The sequence below is a fragment of the Phoxinus phoxinus genome, assembly GCF_949152265.1.
Source record: "Phoxinus phoxinus genome assembly, chromosome: 4".
Classification (NCBI taxonomy): domain Eukaryota; kingdom Metazoa; phylum Chordata; class Actinopteri; order Cypriniformes; family Leuciscidae; genus Phoxinus; species Phoxinus phoxinus.
Genome location: NC_136879.1, coordinates 30,397,322 through 30,413,456, shown reverse-complemented (window position 1 = coordinate 30,413,456; position 16,135 = coordinate 30,397,322). Strand labels below are relative to the sequence as shown.

Genomic DNA, 16,135 nt, shown 5'->3' with positions numbered 1-16,135 from the left:
ACAGAGTCATTTCCACCTTTTCAGAGGATCTATTTTTAGACCTGGACCTTTCTGTCTGACCTTTTCTCTAAAGACACAGATCCATTACCACATTGACCTCGTGTAATTGTTTGTCCCAGTGCAGCTTTGGCATTGTAAAACTTAACAGTCCTTATCTGTACACACTTGACAGCTCACATCAATTATTTTCCCATTACAAACATCAAAGAAGCCACTATATTACGCTGACAGTGAGTGCATCAGTGAGCATCAATGCAAATCTGCGCAAAAATCGTCAGATTAGAAACATTTCAAGAGTTTGCGTTTACTAATAAAAGAGATCACAAAGCAGCTTGTCAGCTAATAAAAAAATAAAAAATAATAAATAAATAAAAACCCCGTAAGAAATATTAAATGTCAAATCAAAATGTACGAAATGTCTTCTGTTCACTGTTGGTATGTAAAAAGCCTATTATACAGATAAATAATACTAAATTTGAATATCATTATTCAGTTTTAAACTCTGGATCTATTTAATAACAGCTGAAACTTTAGATTAAAAAAAAATTCAGGCATCTACAAATTTGGTTGAATTATAAAAAAAAAAATGTGCATATCTCTGCAAAGTGTTCATAGATGAATATTTTATGCTTTCTATTTTTCATTTTGTCTCCATTTAATTGTCTAGACGAATTCTGTATTTTGTGAATAGAACAGATTGGTTCACACAAAGCACCAAAGTTCATACTCTTATGGAAACTGTTAACTATATGTCTTCTTTTGGTATAGTTGTTCTCACCAAACAGAAGGAATAACAGTACAGTAAGCAAGTACAGCACATATTAGACTGAAGGTGAAAAAGTAAACTGAGATATGAGAGACATCTGCTGGTGGATAAGGGAAGCTGCGGCATTACGATTTAGACCTTTTTCAGTCCCAATTGATAATATTTTGATAACAATTTGATACACTGTCATTGTCTCATGTTAAACTCATTCTAGAACCCAAATAAGCTGTCACAATGCCTAAAGGGCTATATTTAAAACAACAAAAAAATACATGCATACAAAAGAGAAATAAAAATATATATTTTTTTTAAAAATAAATCTTAATTTTTAACCAAAAAAAAAAAAAAAAAAATGAATGCAAAAAATATTGAAATATTTATATATGATCTAATTATTGAATTAGACCAAACATAATTATAGTAGGTTATTTGTTGTACTGTGTTGTTGTGTGTGTAGTGCTGGGCAAAGATTAATCGCATCCGAAATAAAAAGTTTGTTTACATAATGTGTGTGTATAATTATTTTGTTACACTCACATGCATGTATTTATTTAAGAAATATTGTATGTTTTATTTTATATATAAATTCATAAATATAGCCTAATATAAATTATGAATAAATGTATACAGTAGGCTATACATGCAAATATTTCTTAAATAAATACATGTGTATTTACATATAGGCTACAAAAAAAATTATACACAGTAGTAAACACAAACTTTTACTTTGTGTGTGTGTGTGTGTGTGTGTGTGTGTGTGTGTGTGTGTGTGTGTGTGTGTGTGTGTGTGTGTGTGTGTGTGTGTGTGTAAACAAAGCTGGCAACATAGCACTTATGATCTACAATCAGAGTCACTATTTTGGCGTATGCATGTTTAATTAATCAGAGCTGAATTGTTCTGACAAATGCAGGTTAAAGAGAGCAGCTCATTGAGCAAACGAAACGCTCTCTGAAGCGTTCAGCTGTGAAACCGCGAGCAGCGCGCTCACCGTGACGTCACGAACGCAACATCTGTGCTGGGGGAGTTTGATGTGAGGATAAATAAATGGTGACAAGTTCAAATAAACAGAGACAGGAACATGCCTTGCGTAAAGACATCCCACCTTTATAAACATGTCTAATTGTGGTTCAAATAAAGCCCACACATCAATAAACACCGGGCAAAAGGGCCAGAGGCTGAGGCAGGGAAACTGTTTTCTTTAGGTTTACTTATTTTCAGAAATGAATTTTATTTCATATACTGTGTCACCACAGATAAATAAGTTGATTTGAGTCGATTTTTCGGGAGATTCCAAATTATTCCGTAAGTTTAATTAGGCTACTCACACATGCACATTAAAGTCGGCATTAAAAGGCGATAATCTTTTCTTGATTTTTCTCTATTGGGAATTAATTGGATGGTTGTTTGCTATTGAGAGGTGCAGCCAGGGGTCATGTATTATTTTAGTAGGCCAACCCGGAAGTTAGTATCACCCTGGTTCCCTCGACAAAAACCCAATAGGATTTTTCCATTGGCTTTTGCTGAAAATAAGGTATGTGACTAACAAAAGCTTACGATTCTTATAATTCATCATGATATTCTTCACAAATGAACACAACCTTTATTCATTTTAAAGCAAAAACCAGCAGAAGACAAAAGCTAAACGGCTATAAACTAACCATAAAACACCAGTCGCATGACTTCAACGTCACAATCACTAAGCTTTCCAACAATTTCAGTACATAAAATGTATATATATATATATTTATATAAAACATTCCCCCTGAAACTTCGAGTCATAACTGTTTGCAAGAGCGTGATTGTAAACGCATCAAAACACAAATCAAGAGAAGTCAGATTTAACATTTTCCACATTTATTTCAGCATAAGTGGTTCATAAAACATCTCATACTGCACCACTTAAAATATTCTTATCTTAAAACCCTCAGTAGGCAGGCAAGATTAAATATTTAAACATGGCGGTGTCCAACGTCACTGCTATGTAAAAATGTTTAGATCTTAATGACCAAAAAAACAAACAAATTGGTTTCAAACTGGGCATGACAAATATCGCCACAAATGGTTGAAAGTAAAGAATACAAACAAGATAAAATAAAAATGGTGGCTCGGGATTCACACAAGTGCTGCACTGGAACTTTTAAAACATTATACAGTGGTAATTCACAATATGTCGATACACACATTTCCTATCGCACTATTCCTGTCATTATACAATTTTCATCTTTCTACTCGTTTTAATTTTCTGTGAGCGTGTGCGTGTGATCACATTGACATACTGCTACATACTTTACTCAGTGTGTTGTAATAAGGCAATGTGGTACTGAAAGAAACACAAATTTTACTAAAAACAGCCGCATCTACCAACTGAACAGTTTTGTTTATAGCCAATAAAAAATGGGAGAGAGTATCATTAATAAATGACCACAAGCATTTAATGTAAACTGGCCATAAACCTCATTTAAAATCCTTGGACACAAATAAGCAGGGAGGGTAGACTAACCATTTTCCTTTTTTCTGGTCACCTCAATATAAGATACAAAAAAAGAAGAAAAAAATACATTCATAAACAAATCTTTAAGCAACACCCACAATTCAGTTAAAATGAAACATGGATTTAACACATGTACCTCTTCACAACTGTTCGGGAAGGCAAGACGTCTGCGCTACCCTCTTCTTTTCTTAAGCTTGGCACAAGAGACTAAGATGAAGCCTTCTGGTTCGCTCAGACAAGAGCTGCACAGGCTTCACTGCAATATGGAACTACTGTACAGCACAATAGTCTCCGAATTAAACACACTGCGCTGCCTGTGGCAGTGTGACTGATATCGCTGGTACATCTACATTAACCCAGTTCCCTGAGAACACTAAAGGACTAAAACCATGGCAGCACACAGGATATGCAATAATATTATCTTTGCTAGATAAAATGCGTAGGATAAATCAAAGGAAAAAAGCAGACAGTGAACATAAGCAATTTTTATGGACTGAGCATATGACTTAATGTGAACTACACTAATAACCTATATTGTCTTAATTTGGGTCATTCTTTTCTGAAAATAGCTGATAAAACAACCAAAATAGGTAACAATTTTCACATTTTCAAAAAGCAGAGAATTTTAAACCTATTGCTGAGCAAGGAAAGTAACAATGGAGACAAAGTGTAAACAAGGTACCATGGACAAAGACAGGCCTACTGACAAAGTGACACAAATCGAGCATACGGTATGCAACAAAAAAAATCGGATCCTGTGCAATTTACTGTCAAGAGCCTACGTACCGCCTTCCCTTTTTATCAGCATTCATTGGTCCATTTTCATCTGTATACATATGAGGTTTGCTTTCTAGTTTTTTTCTTTTGTGAATTTTTGCACTGATGTACCCATAATCTAGATACTCGTTTTGGCTTAAAGCAAATGTAATGCTCGTGTGAGAGTTTGTACAATAAGGGTCTTTTCCCTGTTTAGTGAGTCTGCTGATCAGCTGACAAACTCCTTCACAGTTTGCTTCAGTTAATGCCTACAAAGTCCAATACCCACATATATTATATATAAAAAATAAGTTATTGCGCATCCGAAAAAAGTGCATCTTATATTTAAAAATATCTCTTTCGCTCCATGCTTTCTTTTCTTCCTCGGGGTCCAGAAACATAAATCCAGCGTTTTTCTAAGTGACGGGGAGTCAAGAGGAAGGGAGCTCTGCAGCTTGAAGGTGTGCCGGATGGGCACGTAAGAAAACATGATGAGGAAGTGGAGTGGGAAGTGAAGGAGGAGGAGAGAAAAAGAGTTGTCCAGCTATGCAATCACCATGGGAACGTCATCTGAAAAGCCACTGATCATAGGAGCGTCTTCATCATCGTCACCTTCAGAAGAGAGGGAACAAAGACACAACATTAGCAACTCATTTTCATAGTGTGGAAAAGATTGTGCACTTAATAATAAAGTGAGCAGAAGTGAACATAATTCATGTGACCTGAACTTATTTGAAATTGACCTGAACTAAGCTGAATTGAAATCAAGTAAATGCAACGGAACTAAACCGAATTATTGAATTCAGCCATGTAAAACTTTGTGCTTAATAAAGTGAGCCGAAGTGAAATAAACATTATTCACATGACCTGAACTTAATTAAAAGGGAACAAAACTGAATTGATTAATTGAAATCAAGTAAATGCAACTGAACTAAACTGAATTGAAGTGAACAGAACTGAAGTGAACTAAATGGAAATTAAATTACATATAAGTGAACTCAAATAAAGTAAACTGAATTGAAGCGACAATTTAACTGAACTGAAATTAAAACAAATTTAAGTGAAATTCAATAAATTGAACACAACACACCTGAAGTAAACTGACCTGAATTGAAGTAAACAAGTAAACCAAATTGAAATAAACTCAATTCAAGTAAACTGAATTGAAGTGAAAAAAAATTGAACTGAAGACAACTGAGCTAAACTGAATTAAGATTAAGTGAACTAAATTGAAGGCAACTGAGCTAAACTGAATTAAGATTAAGTTAGCTAAATTGAAGGCAACTGAGCTAAACTGAATTAAGATTAAGTGAACTAAATTGAAGGCAACTGAGCTAAACTGAATTAAGATTAAGTGAACTAAATTGAAGGCAACTGAGCTAAACTGAATTAAGATTAAGTGAGCTAAAATGAAGGCAACGGAGCTAAACTGAATTATAGTGAACAGAACAAAAATTAAGAGAATAAGTCAACTGAGCTAAACACAAGTGTAAACTAAAAGTGAAGTAAACTGAAGTAAAATAAAGTCAACCAATTTAAACACAGGTGAACTGAAGTCAGTTGAGCTGAACTTGAAGTTTACTGAGCTAAACTGATCTGAAATAAAATGGTCAACTGATCTAAACACAAGTACCGGTAAACAGAAAAACAACTGAATTAAAATGGAGTGTAGTGAACTGAAGGGAACTGCATTGAAGCTAACTGAACTAAACGGAAGAGAAGTTAACTACAGTAAATGACACGTCTCTGAAGCACACTGAAGCAAAATACAGATTTCATGAAAGGTAGGACTTACCCAGCTCATCTCCTGAGGAGAAAATGGCAGAGCCCAGGCGAGAGTTGTAGTGGCTGTTAGCGAAGGCGGTGAAGTTGTGCTGTAGCCGACGGTGTCTGAGATAAAGCACCACCAGGCCTCCACACACACCCACCAACAGCAGGAACAACACTGGAACAACCACCGCCGCCATGTCTTCGGATTTACCCGACTGAGATTTGGCATCACTCGGCCCTGAACAATGACAAATGTGTGTCAGGATCAAAGTCTGGCCAAACAAATAGCCACAGGTATATAGGCAACAATGTTTAGTGTGTAAAAACTCATGCCTGCTGCTTTGCCCAGTTCGTCATACAACAGCACAGCCGCCTCTCCACACAGCTGGTTGTTGAGCAGGCAGCGCGCCCGCACTGAGAACGTGTAGTTGTGGCCCACCGACAAGCTGTTGATCCTGAAGAACGTCTCCGTTGTGTTACCCAGACACATAGTGGAGTTGGTGACACTGTCATGCACATACACCTCGTAGCCCTGAAGAGTCAAGCCATCATTAGTCAAGCCGACAACAAGGAAATGGAAAAAGACAAATAGGAAAGATGTTTCAAACAGTTTTCTTTGGGATAATGTGCACCAATAAATCATGCACAGAAAAAACTGAAATGTTAATTGAGTAAATAGTCTATGTGGAATTTAAAGATGGTTTCTAACCCTGCTTTCATTGAAGGTCCGGTCCTTCACAGCCAGGCTCTTCCAGAAGAGGAACACATGATCCTGTTCTTCTAAGATTTTGAGGGCCTCAGGTGCAGGCAGAGAAACTGTGTGGAATGGATAAATATAGGTTTAGAGCTAAACAACAACAACAAAAAACAGCATGAAATAACTTTTCATTCATACATCTTTTTACTTATATCATAAATACACTGACAAAAGTTTAAAAGTTTGGGGTCAGCAAGTTTTTTTTTTTGTTTAAGAAATTCCTACTTTTATTTAACAAGTATGCATTAAATTGATCAAAAGTGACAGTAAATACATTTATAATGTTACAAAAGATTTATATTTCAAATAAATACTGTTCTTATTAACTTTCTAATCATAAAATAATACAAATATTAAGCAGCACAACTGTTTTCAACATTCATAATAATAAATGTTTCTTGAGCAGCCAATCAGCATATTAGAGTGATTTCTGAAGGATCATGTGACACTGAACACCGGAGTAATGATGCTGAAAATGCAGTTGTGTCATCACAGAAATAAATTACAATTTAAAATATATTCAAACAGAAAACAGTTATTTAAAATTCTAATAATATTTCACAATATTACAGTTTTTACTGTATTTTGATCAAATAAATGCAGCCATGGTGAGCAGAAAAGGCATCTGTCAAAAACGATACAAGTTTTACCAACCTTAAACTTCTGACTGGTTGTGTGTAGTGATGGGAATGGAGGATTTGTTTTGTTTTTTAAAAAGTGAATGAAAATGTGTGCCCTTAATATTTTTCTAATGAAGAACTTGTGTTATAAACGCAGGCTCTGCTACATCGTGGGCTGAAGGGGTTGCAGGCACTTCACTGTGTGCCACATTATATGATTGCCTCTCATACCGTAATTACATAATAAAGAGAAAGTACTATACAACTAATATTAACACATTAAACACATTTAGTGTTTCACTTTTTTCAGTGGTGTCTGACATAGGAAACGGTTTCTGTGAGAATATTTCAGCAATTGTGCGTGTCCTGTATTTCTGTGGACTGAATTTAATCAATACTTTTTTTGAGTCAGTTCTTTCTGTGAATTGGCCAAATGCGTTTGCATTTGTTTTTGCTGAAAAAACTCCCCCTCTCTGTGTACCGACATATGAAATCCTTCAGGCACCAATGATACAATGTTTCAGGCAAGAAAAGAGATGACTCTACCCGTGTTGAGTGTGTAGCTGGCCTCTTTGCTCATGTTGAGCAGCCTGATGGTGATGCTGTAGCGTCCTCCAGGCTCCAGACCCTTCAGCGTGTACTCCACCGTGTTGTTCTGAGTGTTCACCTTATAGTCCTGCTCCGTTTTACGAACCATATCCCTCACGTGCACCGCATACGTCTGATATATACACAAAGATGCTTGAAACACCCCCATCCGACATAACTAAATTATGAAAACATTTAAATTGTACTTTGTTTTCATACCAAAGGACTGCTGGGAGAATCGAATGGCGGCTGCCACTTCAGAGTGGCCTGCGTCTTATCCACTCGCACTTTGTGCAGGTTTCGGGGTGGAAGTCGCTCGTTGGGGATCATCTTCACTACAGCATAGTCTGATGGAGGACCCATGTATGGAGAGATCACCCTCACCTGAACAACACACACATGGTCACTTCATCTGGACATCACAGTGCCAAAACGGATCTTCAAAGGGTGGATACTAACCAGGAAGAGGTATTGCTCGTCGCTGTCAACGATCACAATCAGACCGGTGGAGGTGGTATTCACCCTGTGAGGTCTGCGGTACAGATCCAGGAAGGAGGTGGCGTAGAACACTCCATACACCTGCCAAAACAGAAGATGGGGTCTCACTAGCTTCTTTTCAGCTTAACGGTGTGGTCACATTAGCGAAATTTCAGCAAAAAAGTTCCATTATTTATTGCCAATCATGTAGCAATGTATGAAGCAAAAGCTCACAAAAAAGTAACTTTCAAACCAAGCTTACTATTAGTCAACGTTGCGAATTTGCGTAGACTAAACCCGGTGCAAAATCTGCTTGAGGAAATCTTTCTTCCTCAAGTGATAATTAAAATCTCAGTACATACTAGTTAGACACTTAATATATAGTGTGTGACCAACGAGTGCTTTACTTGATCTCATATCTTACAGTATTTATGGATTTCTTTTCATACTTTTAAATACATAAAGTAGAGCTGCACGATTAATCGTTAGAAGACTGCGATCTCAATTCAAACCACGCAATCTTATTCCTAAATGACAATGGTTCGACTATGTGCATTAAACCTTGGAGAAGTATGATCACACAGCGAACATTCAAATCTGTGTTGGCGCAGCCTGCAGTTGTCATGTATTGGTATCAAACCGCTTCACAAACAGACTTTTCAACCCCATAACACAGTAACATTATTTCTGTTCAATAATTAAATTTATCACACAAGTACTGGGATAAAAGTTTATAGATGGGATAATAAACACTGATGTCTCAATATAGAGTAAATCACCTTTTGAACGTAACTTGACACTTTACAAAGATTGTATTCATCGTTACACCACTAGGTGGCGACAAGTGAATGTTAAAAATGTGTCATTGGATCGTTCATTCATTCAAGAAATTCGTTCAAAATCGCTGATTCATCCAGTAATGAAACAAGTGAAGTCTTTATGATTGAATCATTCAAACAGATGAAACATTTTTTTAATTCAAATTGATTCAATATTTTTATATAGACTGCAGCAATTCATATTTTGTCAGAACCTCTAGTAATTTACGTTATTTTGTTTGTCTATTCAGAATCGTGGGGAAATCATGATCTCTATTTTAAACAAAAAATCGATTCTCAATTTATCCAGAATCGTGCAGCTCTAACACAAAGCTTGTATGAAGTTGGAGCTAATCCGTGTAAAAGTCTTATTTTCTAATTAAATGTAAGAAACTCAATAGTCTGAGTTCATATGACCAACTTGAACATGAGCGAAATCTACATAGTCAACTTTTTCACCCTCACGCGAAACTCCAGAATGCACAAATTCCTATTGAAATGACTGGATTTCAAATTTCACCTATAAATGTGACCGCACAATTTTATGAAGCGTTTATGAGTTAGTCTCACCTCAGCTTGAGGGCCGGTCCAGTTGCACTCTACAGCGGTCTGGTTGAGCGCTCTGGCCTTTAGTGACTGCTCGGCAGGTCTTGTGCCTTTGGTCTGCTGGCGGGACAGAGCGGTAGGACTGTCTCCATCATCCGTGTGAGCCCACACCGCCACCTCATACACGATCCCTGCTGTCAGGTTAGTGGCTATACAGAAAAGAGCACACGCATTGTATCTTCTTCCAGAAACACTGACAGGATGTTTGATGACTGTGAAGTGTTTTACCATTCAATGTTCCTGAGACAGTGTAATTCCAGCTCTCCTTCACATGTTCATCAAATTCCCACGAAATAACGACAATGTAGTGCTTCACCTAACAGAGAGAGAAAGAGAGAGATCAATATTATATTTACATTTGAAGGAGGTCATAATGTAAACCCAGTACAGAGAAAAAAGCAATGTGACAAACCTGGACCTTATAATCATTGGTGATTGACAAAGTCATTGAGTCTTCTGTGATGCCGGAGATCGCGACATTAGGAGGAGAGAGAGCTGAAAGACACATTCAAGAGTCACGAAACACTACAGCATTTTTTGGTCAAAACATTAAGATAGATACAACTAGATGTTTATGCAATATATTAAACATTTGAGGGTAATATTTTCAGTAAAATATCTGTACTTGACAAGATCATTGAGATATAGTGATATAATGTGAAAGATTTTGTAAGATAAGTATTTGATCATACCACCAATCCTTATTAACAGATATGCTACCATTTAAAGGTTTGGTTAAGTATGTTTTTTTCTTCTCCTATTCAGCAAGGATGCATCAAATCTATTCAATCATTCTAAACATGTATAATTTTCACAAAAGCGTTAATAAGCACAACTTTTTTCAACATTGATAATAATAAGAAATGTTTCTTGAGCAGCAAATCAGCATATTAGAATGATTTCTAAAGGATCATGTGACACTGAAGACTGGAGTAATGATGCTAAAAAGTCTGAAAATATCATGTGAAAATACTTTATTTTTAATTAAATGTTAGTATCTGTTAATTTGAATGTCTCAATCATTCATGAGACTGTATGGTCTTATCCTTTGAGAAAGCCCTGTCTCATTATTATTCATGATATCGCATGACATTTCCACTGATATTAAATTACAGATACATATTGACCTGTTTATATTTATGCTGAAATAGGAGTTTACATGACACTCAATCTGTTCAAACCATCCTATCCACCTTTTTCCTGAACGCGGAAGTCTCGCCCGACTCGCAGCGGATTTATCCTTCGCATTTCCAGTCTCCGGTGTTACTAGTTATATTAGTATATTTTCCGAACTGATAATGAAACATTAAACCTATGAAAATGATTTAAAAAAGCACATGGCTTCATAGTGCCATCACTTTACTGTGTCGCAATGACCGTCAGTGCCTCACCCGTCAAAGTTTAATTGAAAACAGATGGCCGCTCATATCCTACATACAGCTCCCTATCTGTGAAGTTCGGGTTGGCTTTGTTCTTCAAAATGATGAGCACGCACATAACTTTTATGGGGAGTATTTTATCTCAAGTGCTGCAAGCCATGGTAATTTTCTCTTGTCAGTATTTGGCATAAAATGCAAGGCATATGGCGCCATATATGGACTTTTTTTTTCAGATTTGATACTCAAACTTCCACAGCACAGCTTGCAACCCTGCGCTCATTTTATTTTTAGTAATGTTCAAAAAGTTTCAGTTGAATTAATTCAGCTTTTTTTAAATATTATTTTTACCCCGTTTTATCAACGGGTTAACTTCCTATGAAGACTGGAACAGGAAAGCATACAAACAGTTAGAACAACAAGTTAGAATCCATCATGTGCTCATCTTTTGCTCAGGGAAAAGCTGGATAAGATAAAACATGTCCAGCAGGGGGAGTCAGCACTCTTCACAGAATGCTTTTATAGTTTCCTTACCTTTTTGAGGAACTATGGATTTAATTTCTGTCCAGTTTCCCACACCTCTGCTTGTGACGGCAGCCACCTGAGAAACAACAAATGAAGACAGGTTAGATGAAGTGATCTAGATGACCTTGTATCATCAACAAAAAAAAAACTTAATGCAAGTTCTCGAGTGTCTCACCCTAAATCTGTAGAGCGAGCTGGGCTGCAGGTTCTTCACTTCTGCATTGGTACTGGTGCTACGCTGGGAAAACCACTCTGCGCTGTCCTTTTCACTGTACTCCACCTGCACAACACACACAGCCAGTTAGATGCAAGTAGGTGTTGATAAATGCTATAAAGAACTGAAGGCATCTTCCTCACAATATACTCCCTGACGAGTCCATGCGTTTTATCAGGAGGGTTCCAGGAACACAGTACTGTCCCGTCCTCAGCATTGTCACAGCTCAGCTGCAGACCCTGAGGAGGGTCCGGCACTGCCATACAAACACAGACGTCATACACAATGAAGCAACAGAAGACCAAACATATCCCTTCCGTGTGAATCCGAGTTGTTCTACGAGTGATTTTAACGACTGTGCTGCTAATGTAGACTTACATCCTTCTGGTGTGCGTAGTGTGAGAATTTCATTGGTCCTGTGCTGTTTGCTGAGACACTGAGTCTGAACCTTCACCTGGTAGGTGGTGTCAGGCATTAACACGGTCAAAATGGCACTGCCCTTGTTGCTGTTCGTGTCCATAGACGTCCACTGCTGGACACCCACCTGCCTAGAAAATTAAATAAATACAACCTTTGTTATTGACCCATGTGGACCCTAGGTCTGTTCTAGCGTGGCACACACGCACGTCCGTGTTTTGCATATTTGATGTCTACGTTTGTTGATTGATTTGAATAACTTTAATGTACTTGAAGTGTGCACATAGCACTAAGAGAATACAAGTATTGGATCAGGACTCGGTGACGGCACCAAAAACTTAATTGGGACATCACAAAACAAAACAAAACAAAAAACAAATAAAGGTTAAGTGGTCTGTGATTTTTGGATCACAGTTGAAATGGTCCACCACATGGAAAAACTTAATAACCACAGGTGTAGATGAAAGCTAAGTTTACCTGAAGTAGATGACAAAAGAGCAGGATGTTGTAGGCATGTTTTTGGGTCTTGACCAGGTGAGCATCACAGCACCGGAGAAGTTGGCGCTCCACTGTAGATTTTGAATCTTGTACACCAACATATCCACTGAGAAGGGTAAATCAGCATGAACAGTCAGACTGTCTTACTGTGTGGTACAATGCAGTCAGCAGATACAACATGGACGTCTCTCAGTGTCTCACCAGTGCAGTTGACCTCGTCACTTTTGTCAGAACAGTCTATGAAGCCATCACACCTCTCACTGTTCAGCATGCAGGCCTCGCGATCCGCACAGAGAGTACCGTTCACACAGAGCAACGGACCATGAGTGGCTGAAATATAACGGAGAGTTAAGAAAGAAAAGGTTGCGGGTAGAAGACATTTTTGGTTGAGGCTAAGCAGTGTAACAGTTTTGTGTTATTTCAGATTTAAAGACTTTATTTTTATTCCAAAATGAGGAAAACGATAGTAACGAGTGAGTAGGTGTCCAAATGTCACAACACTTACGGCAGTTGGTCTCATCGGATCCATCCTGGCAGTGATTGTATCCGTCACAGCGCTTCCAATCAGCGATACAGGTCGCAGGCTTCAGGCACTGGAACTGATCTTTAGTGCAGCGGCCCGATGGAGGAAGAGTTGCCACTGGAGTCACAGAGCCTTTGACTAAGCAAAAGACACAAACAAGACACCAATATAATAAGCCATAAAATGAGGCAAGGGTTAAACTTATTATACATTTAAATGTCTCCCCATGTGAACTTTTTTTTCCCCCATTCAATAAGTCTCCTTCACAGCACTGAATAAGTATTAATATACTAGCTTTTCTAATACTTGTTCACTTGAGATCTGGTGTTAGTAATTCTTTTATTTAAAATTTCACATACAATTAAGTGAATGGCTCGCAATCCACAAGTTTGTTTGCAAGCAGCAGAAAGCCGCCTTCACGCGACGCACATACAGTAACCCCAAGTGTGATTCACTCTGCTGCACATAATAGCACCAAATTAATAAAAAAAAACATCCTGTTTGTGATATATATATAGTATATAAATTAATTTTATAAGCTCTGGGAAAATTAAATGTGGTGCTCTGGGACTGTCCTATCACCCACTGAACCAGTTTGAGCTGAAGAGCGTGAATTTGCATGTATGAACATGTTATTTAAAAAAAGAGTTGAATTAAATTAAGCTTAAATTATTTATGCAAGCTAAAACATGTTATTGATGCAAGCTATAATCGTTAGAAGCTTAAAAAAAGATATTACGAATATATATAAAACCAATATAATGTAATTTGACACCCCTGGTATTGTCTAGGAAAAGAGCAGAGAAGGCACCTGTAGGACAGCCCACTTCATCGCTCCCATCAGGACAATCAGCGTAGCCGTCACACACCCAGGTGTTCACAATACACGCGCCAGAAACACAGAGGAAACAATTAGGAGGACAGGTAGCTGGACCTGGCGCAGGTGTGTGAGGAGATCCGCCACCTGTTCACAACATAATTCATCGTAATCCACAGAGCATGTGTCTTTTGTTGGCACTTCACAAACAAGTTTAATAGAACACACTATACAGGTCTGAATTATGTACCTGAACATTGAGATTCATCAGACCAGTCACCGCAGTCATTTTCCCCATCACACTTCCACCAGGCAGGCACACAGCGGCCGTTCTTACACTCGTACTGAAAGTAACGCGAGCAGCCTGGCTCCTCGGTTGGGGAAGCTGAAACAGAAAGCACACAAACTCATTCGAAAACAAGCACAGAAACAGTACTGTTTGAAACTAGTCCCAGGTGTGACGGGATTGGACCTACTGATTTATTTTACTCTGACTGGAAGGCTGTAGCCTTCCATAGCCAAAATTCTGTCTAACAGCATTAAGTCAATGTGCGGCATGACACATATAAATTCAACCTAGAATTTGACTTTTGGCCTCTTGATCAGTGTGGGAGTTATTGCTCACCACAGTTGGCCTCGTCCGAGTAGTCGCCACAGTCGTCCATGCCGTCACACTTCCACTCGAGGGTCACACACATTCCATTGGAACACTGGAAGTTGTAGCTGTCACATGTTTTCTCAAACTCAGGGTTAGTTGCTGTGGAAGAGAAGAGAACAAATCAATTACAAAACTGCATTGGTGTTCTATCCGAAGTCCACGTTTAGGACTGTCAATTGATTCAAAAATGGAATCATATTAATTACATTATGTGCTGATTAATTAAATTAAATGAAAAGTAAGTATATTTTCTTGCTGAGATATTATGACAAAAGACTTTTATACTGTTAAAAGATTTATATTTCAAATAAATGCTGTTCTTTTTAACTTTCTGTTCATTAAATAATCCTCTAACCATCAAAGCATCCGTTTTCACAAAAATATTAAGCAGAACCATTGTTTAAAATATTGATAATAAGACATGTTTTATGAGCACCAAATCAACATATTATTATGACTTCTGACGGATCATGTGACACTGAAGAGTAATGGCTTTGCCATCACAGGAATACATGACATTTTTAAATATATTAAAATAGGAAACAGTTATTTTAAATTGCAATAATAGGAATATCTTAAGGTATTTACACTTGGAGCATGATTAAATACGTACATTATGAAATGTTTATTTATTAATAGAATTCATTGTACTAACTTAACATGTTAAATATAGAGTTTCAGTTAGAACACATAAAGGACTTTTAGCTTATTCCTCTAGTGAACGGTTTATAATAATCACATTTCAGTTAGCAAATTGTTGGACTCACGGCAGCCAGCGTATGTTGCGTCCTCATCAGATCCATCAGCACAGTGCCGTGTACCGTCACACACCAGAGACTGGAACAGACACTGTGCTCGGTTTCGGCACACAAACTCCATATAGTGCGCACAGAGGGGACCTGCAGGAACAGACCCTTATCATTACCTTTATATAGTTTCAATGACAACACAACATAAAAAACAATTGCACTTAAATAAATAAGGAAGCACATACCGCAGTTTTGCTCATCAGCGCCCCCTAGACAGTCCTCCACACCATTGCAGTGAGCACTAGCGGGCAGACAGGTGCCGTTAGCACACAAGAACCCGCTGCACTTTTCACCACCTGCCGGACAAAACCAACAGACCGTACGGACACTTATGTTATTTTTGGAGCTTGACAGAACATTTGCTGTTAAAAAATGCACTGTCTTCCAAAAAAAAACAAAAAATCATATAGTTTACAATGAAACAAGGGAGGTGAGTACGGCAGTGTTTGTGACTGACCACATTTGTTAGGGTCCTCGTCTGAGCCGTCCTGGCAGTCATCATCTCCGTCACACACCCAGCGGTTAGGAATGCAGTGACCCGTGTGGCACTGGAAACTACTGCTCTCACATGTGTGGTGACCCACTTTATGAGACAGAAAGAAAAGAAAAAACGTTAAGGATGTAGACGTGACATATTTCACTGCATAT

At 37.8% G+C, this 16,135-nt stretch overlaps 1 protein-coding gene across 1 annotated transcript in view; it reads right to left on the bottom strand.

Annotated features, from left to right (window-relative positions):
• Positions 1 to 2,604: 2,604 nt before the first annotated feature.
• sorl1 (sortilin-related receptor, L(DLR class) A repeats containing) overlaps positions 2,605 to 16,135 on the bottom strand; it is a 53,338-nt gene continuing 39,807 nt past the window's right edge. The window contains exons 26-48 of the mRNA XM_079610902.1: positions 15,945 to 16,070; positions 15,673 to 15,783; positions 15,446 to 15,577; positions 14,646 to 14,777; positions 14,271 to 14,405; positions 14,015 to 14,167; positions 13,186 to 13,341; positions 12,882 to 13,010; positions 12,660 to 12,786; positions 12,144 to 12,313; positions 11,909 to 12,021; positions 11,727 to 11,831; positions 11,561 to 11,627; positions 10,063 to 10,145; positions 9,879 to 9,966; positions 9,615 to 9,799; positions 8,209 to 8,328; positions 7,969 to 8,133; positions 7,708 to 7,882; positions 6,494 to 6,600; positions 6,118 to 6,316; positions 5,810 to 6,022; positions 2,605 to 4,626 (exon numbers count right to left, since the gene is read on the bottom strand). Coding sequence (XP_079467028.1) covers positions 4,559 to 4,626; positions 5,810 to 6,022; positions 6,118 to 6,316; positions 6,494 to 6,600; positions 7,708 to 7,882; positions 7,969 to 8,133; positions 8,209 to 8,328; positions 9,615 to 9,799; positions 9,879 to 9,966; positions 10,063 to 10,145; positions 11,561 to 11,627; positions 11,727 to 11,831; positions 11,909 to 12,021; positions 12,144 to 12,313; positions 12,660 to 12,786; positions 12,882 to 13,010; positions 13,186 to 13,341; positions 14,015 to 14,167; positions 14,271 to 14,405; positions 14,646 to 14,777; positions 15,446 to 15,577; positions 15,673 to 15,783; positions 15,945 to 16,070 — 3,059 coding nt within the window. The 3' untranslated portion in view covers positions 2,605 to 4,558. The remainder of the gene's footprint in view (positions 4,627 to 5,809; positions 6,023 to 6,117; positions 6,317 to 6,493; positions 6,601 to 7,707; positions 7,883 to 7,968; positions 8,134 to 8,208; positions 8,329 to 9,614; positions 9,800 to 9,878; positions 9,967 to 10,062; positions 10,146 to 11,560; positions 11,628 to 11,726; positions 11,832 to 11,908; positions 12,022 to 12,143; positions 12,314 to 12,659; positions 12,787 to 12,881; positions 13,011 to 13,185; positions 13,342 to 14,014; positions 14,168 to 14,270; positions 14,406 to 14,645; positions 14,778 to 15,445; positions 15,578 to 15,672; positions 15,784 to 15,944; positions 16,071 to 16,135) is intronic.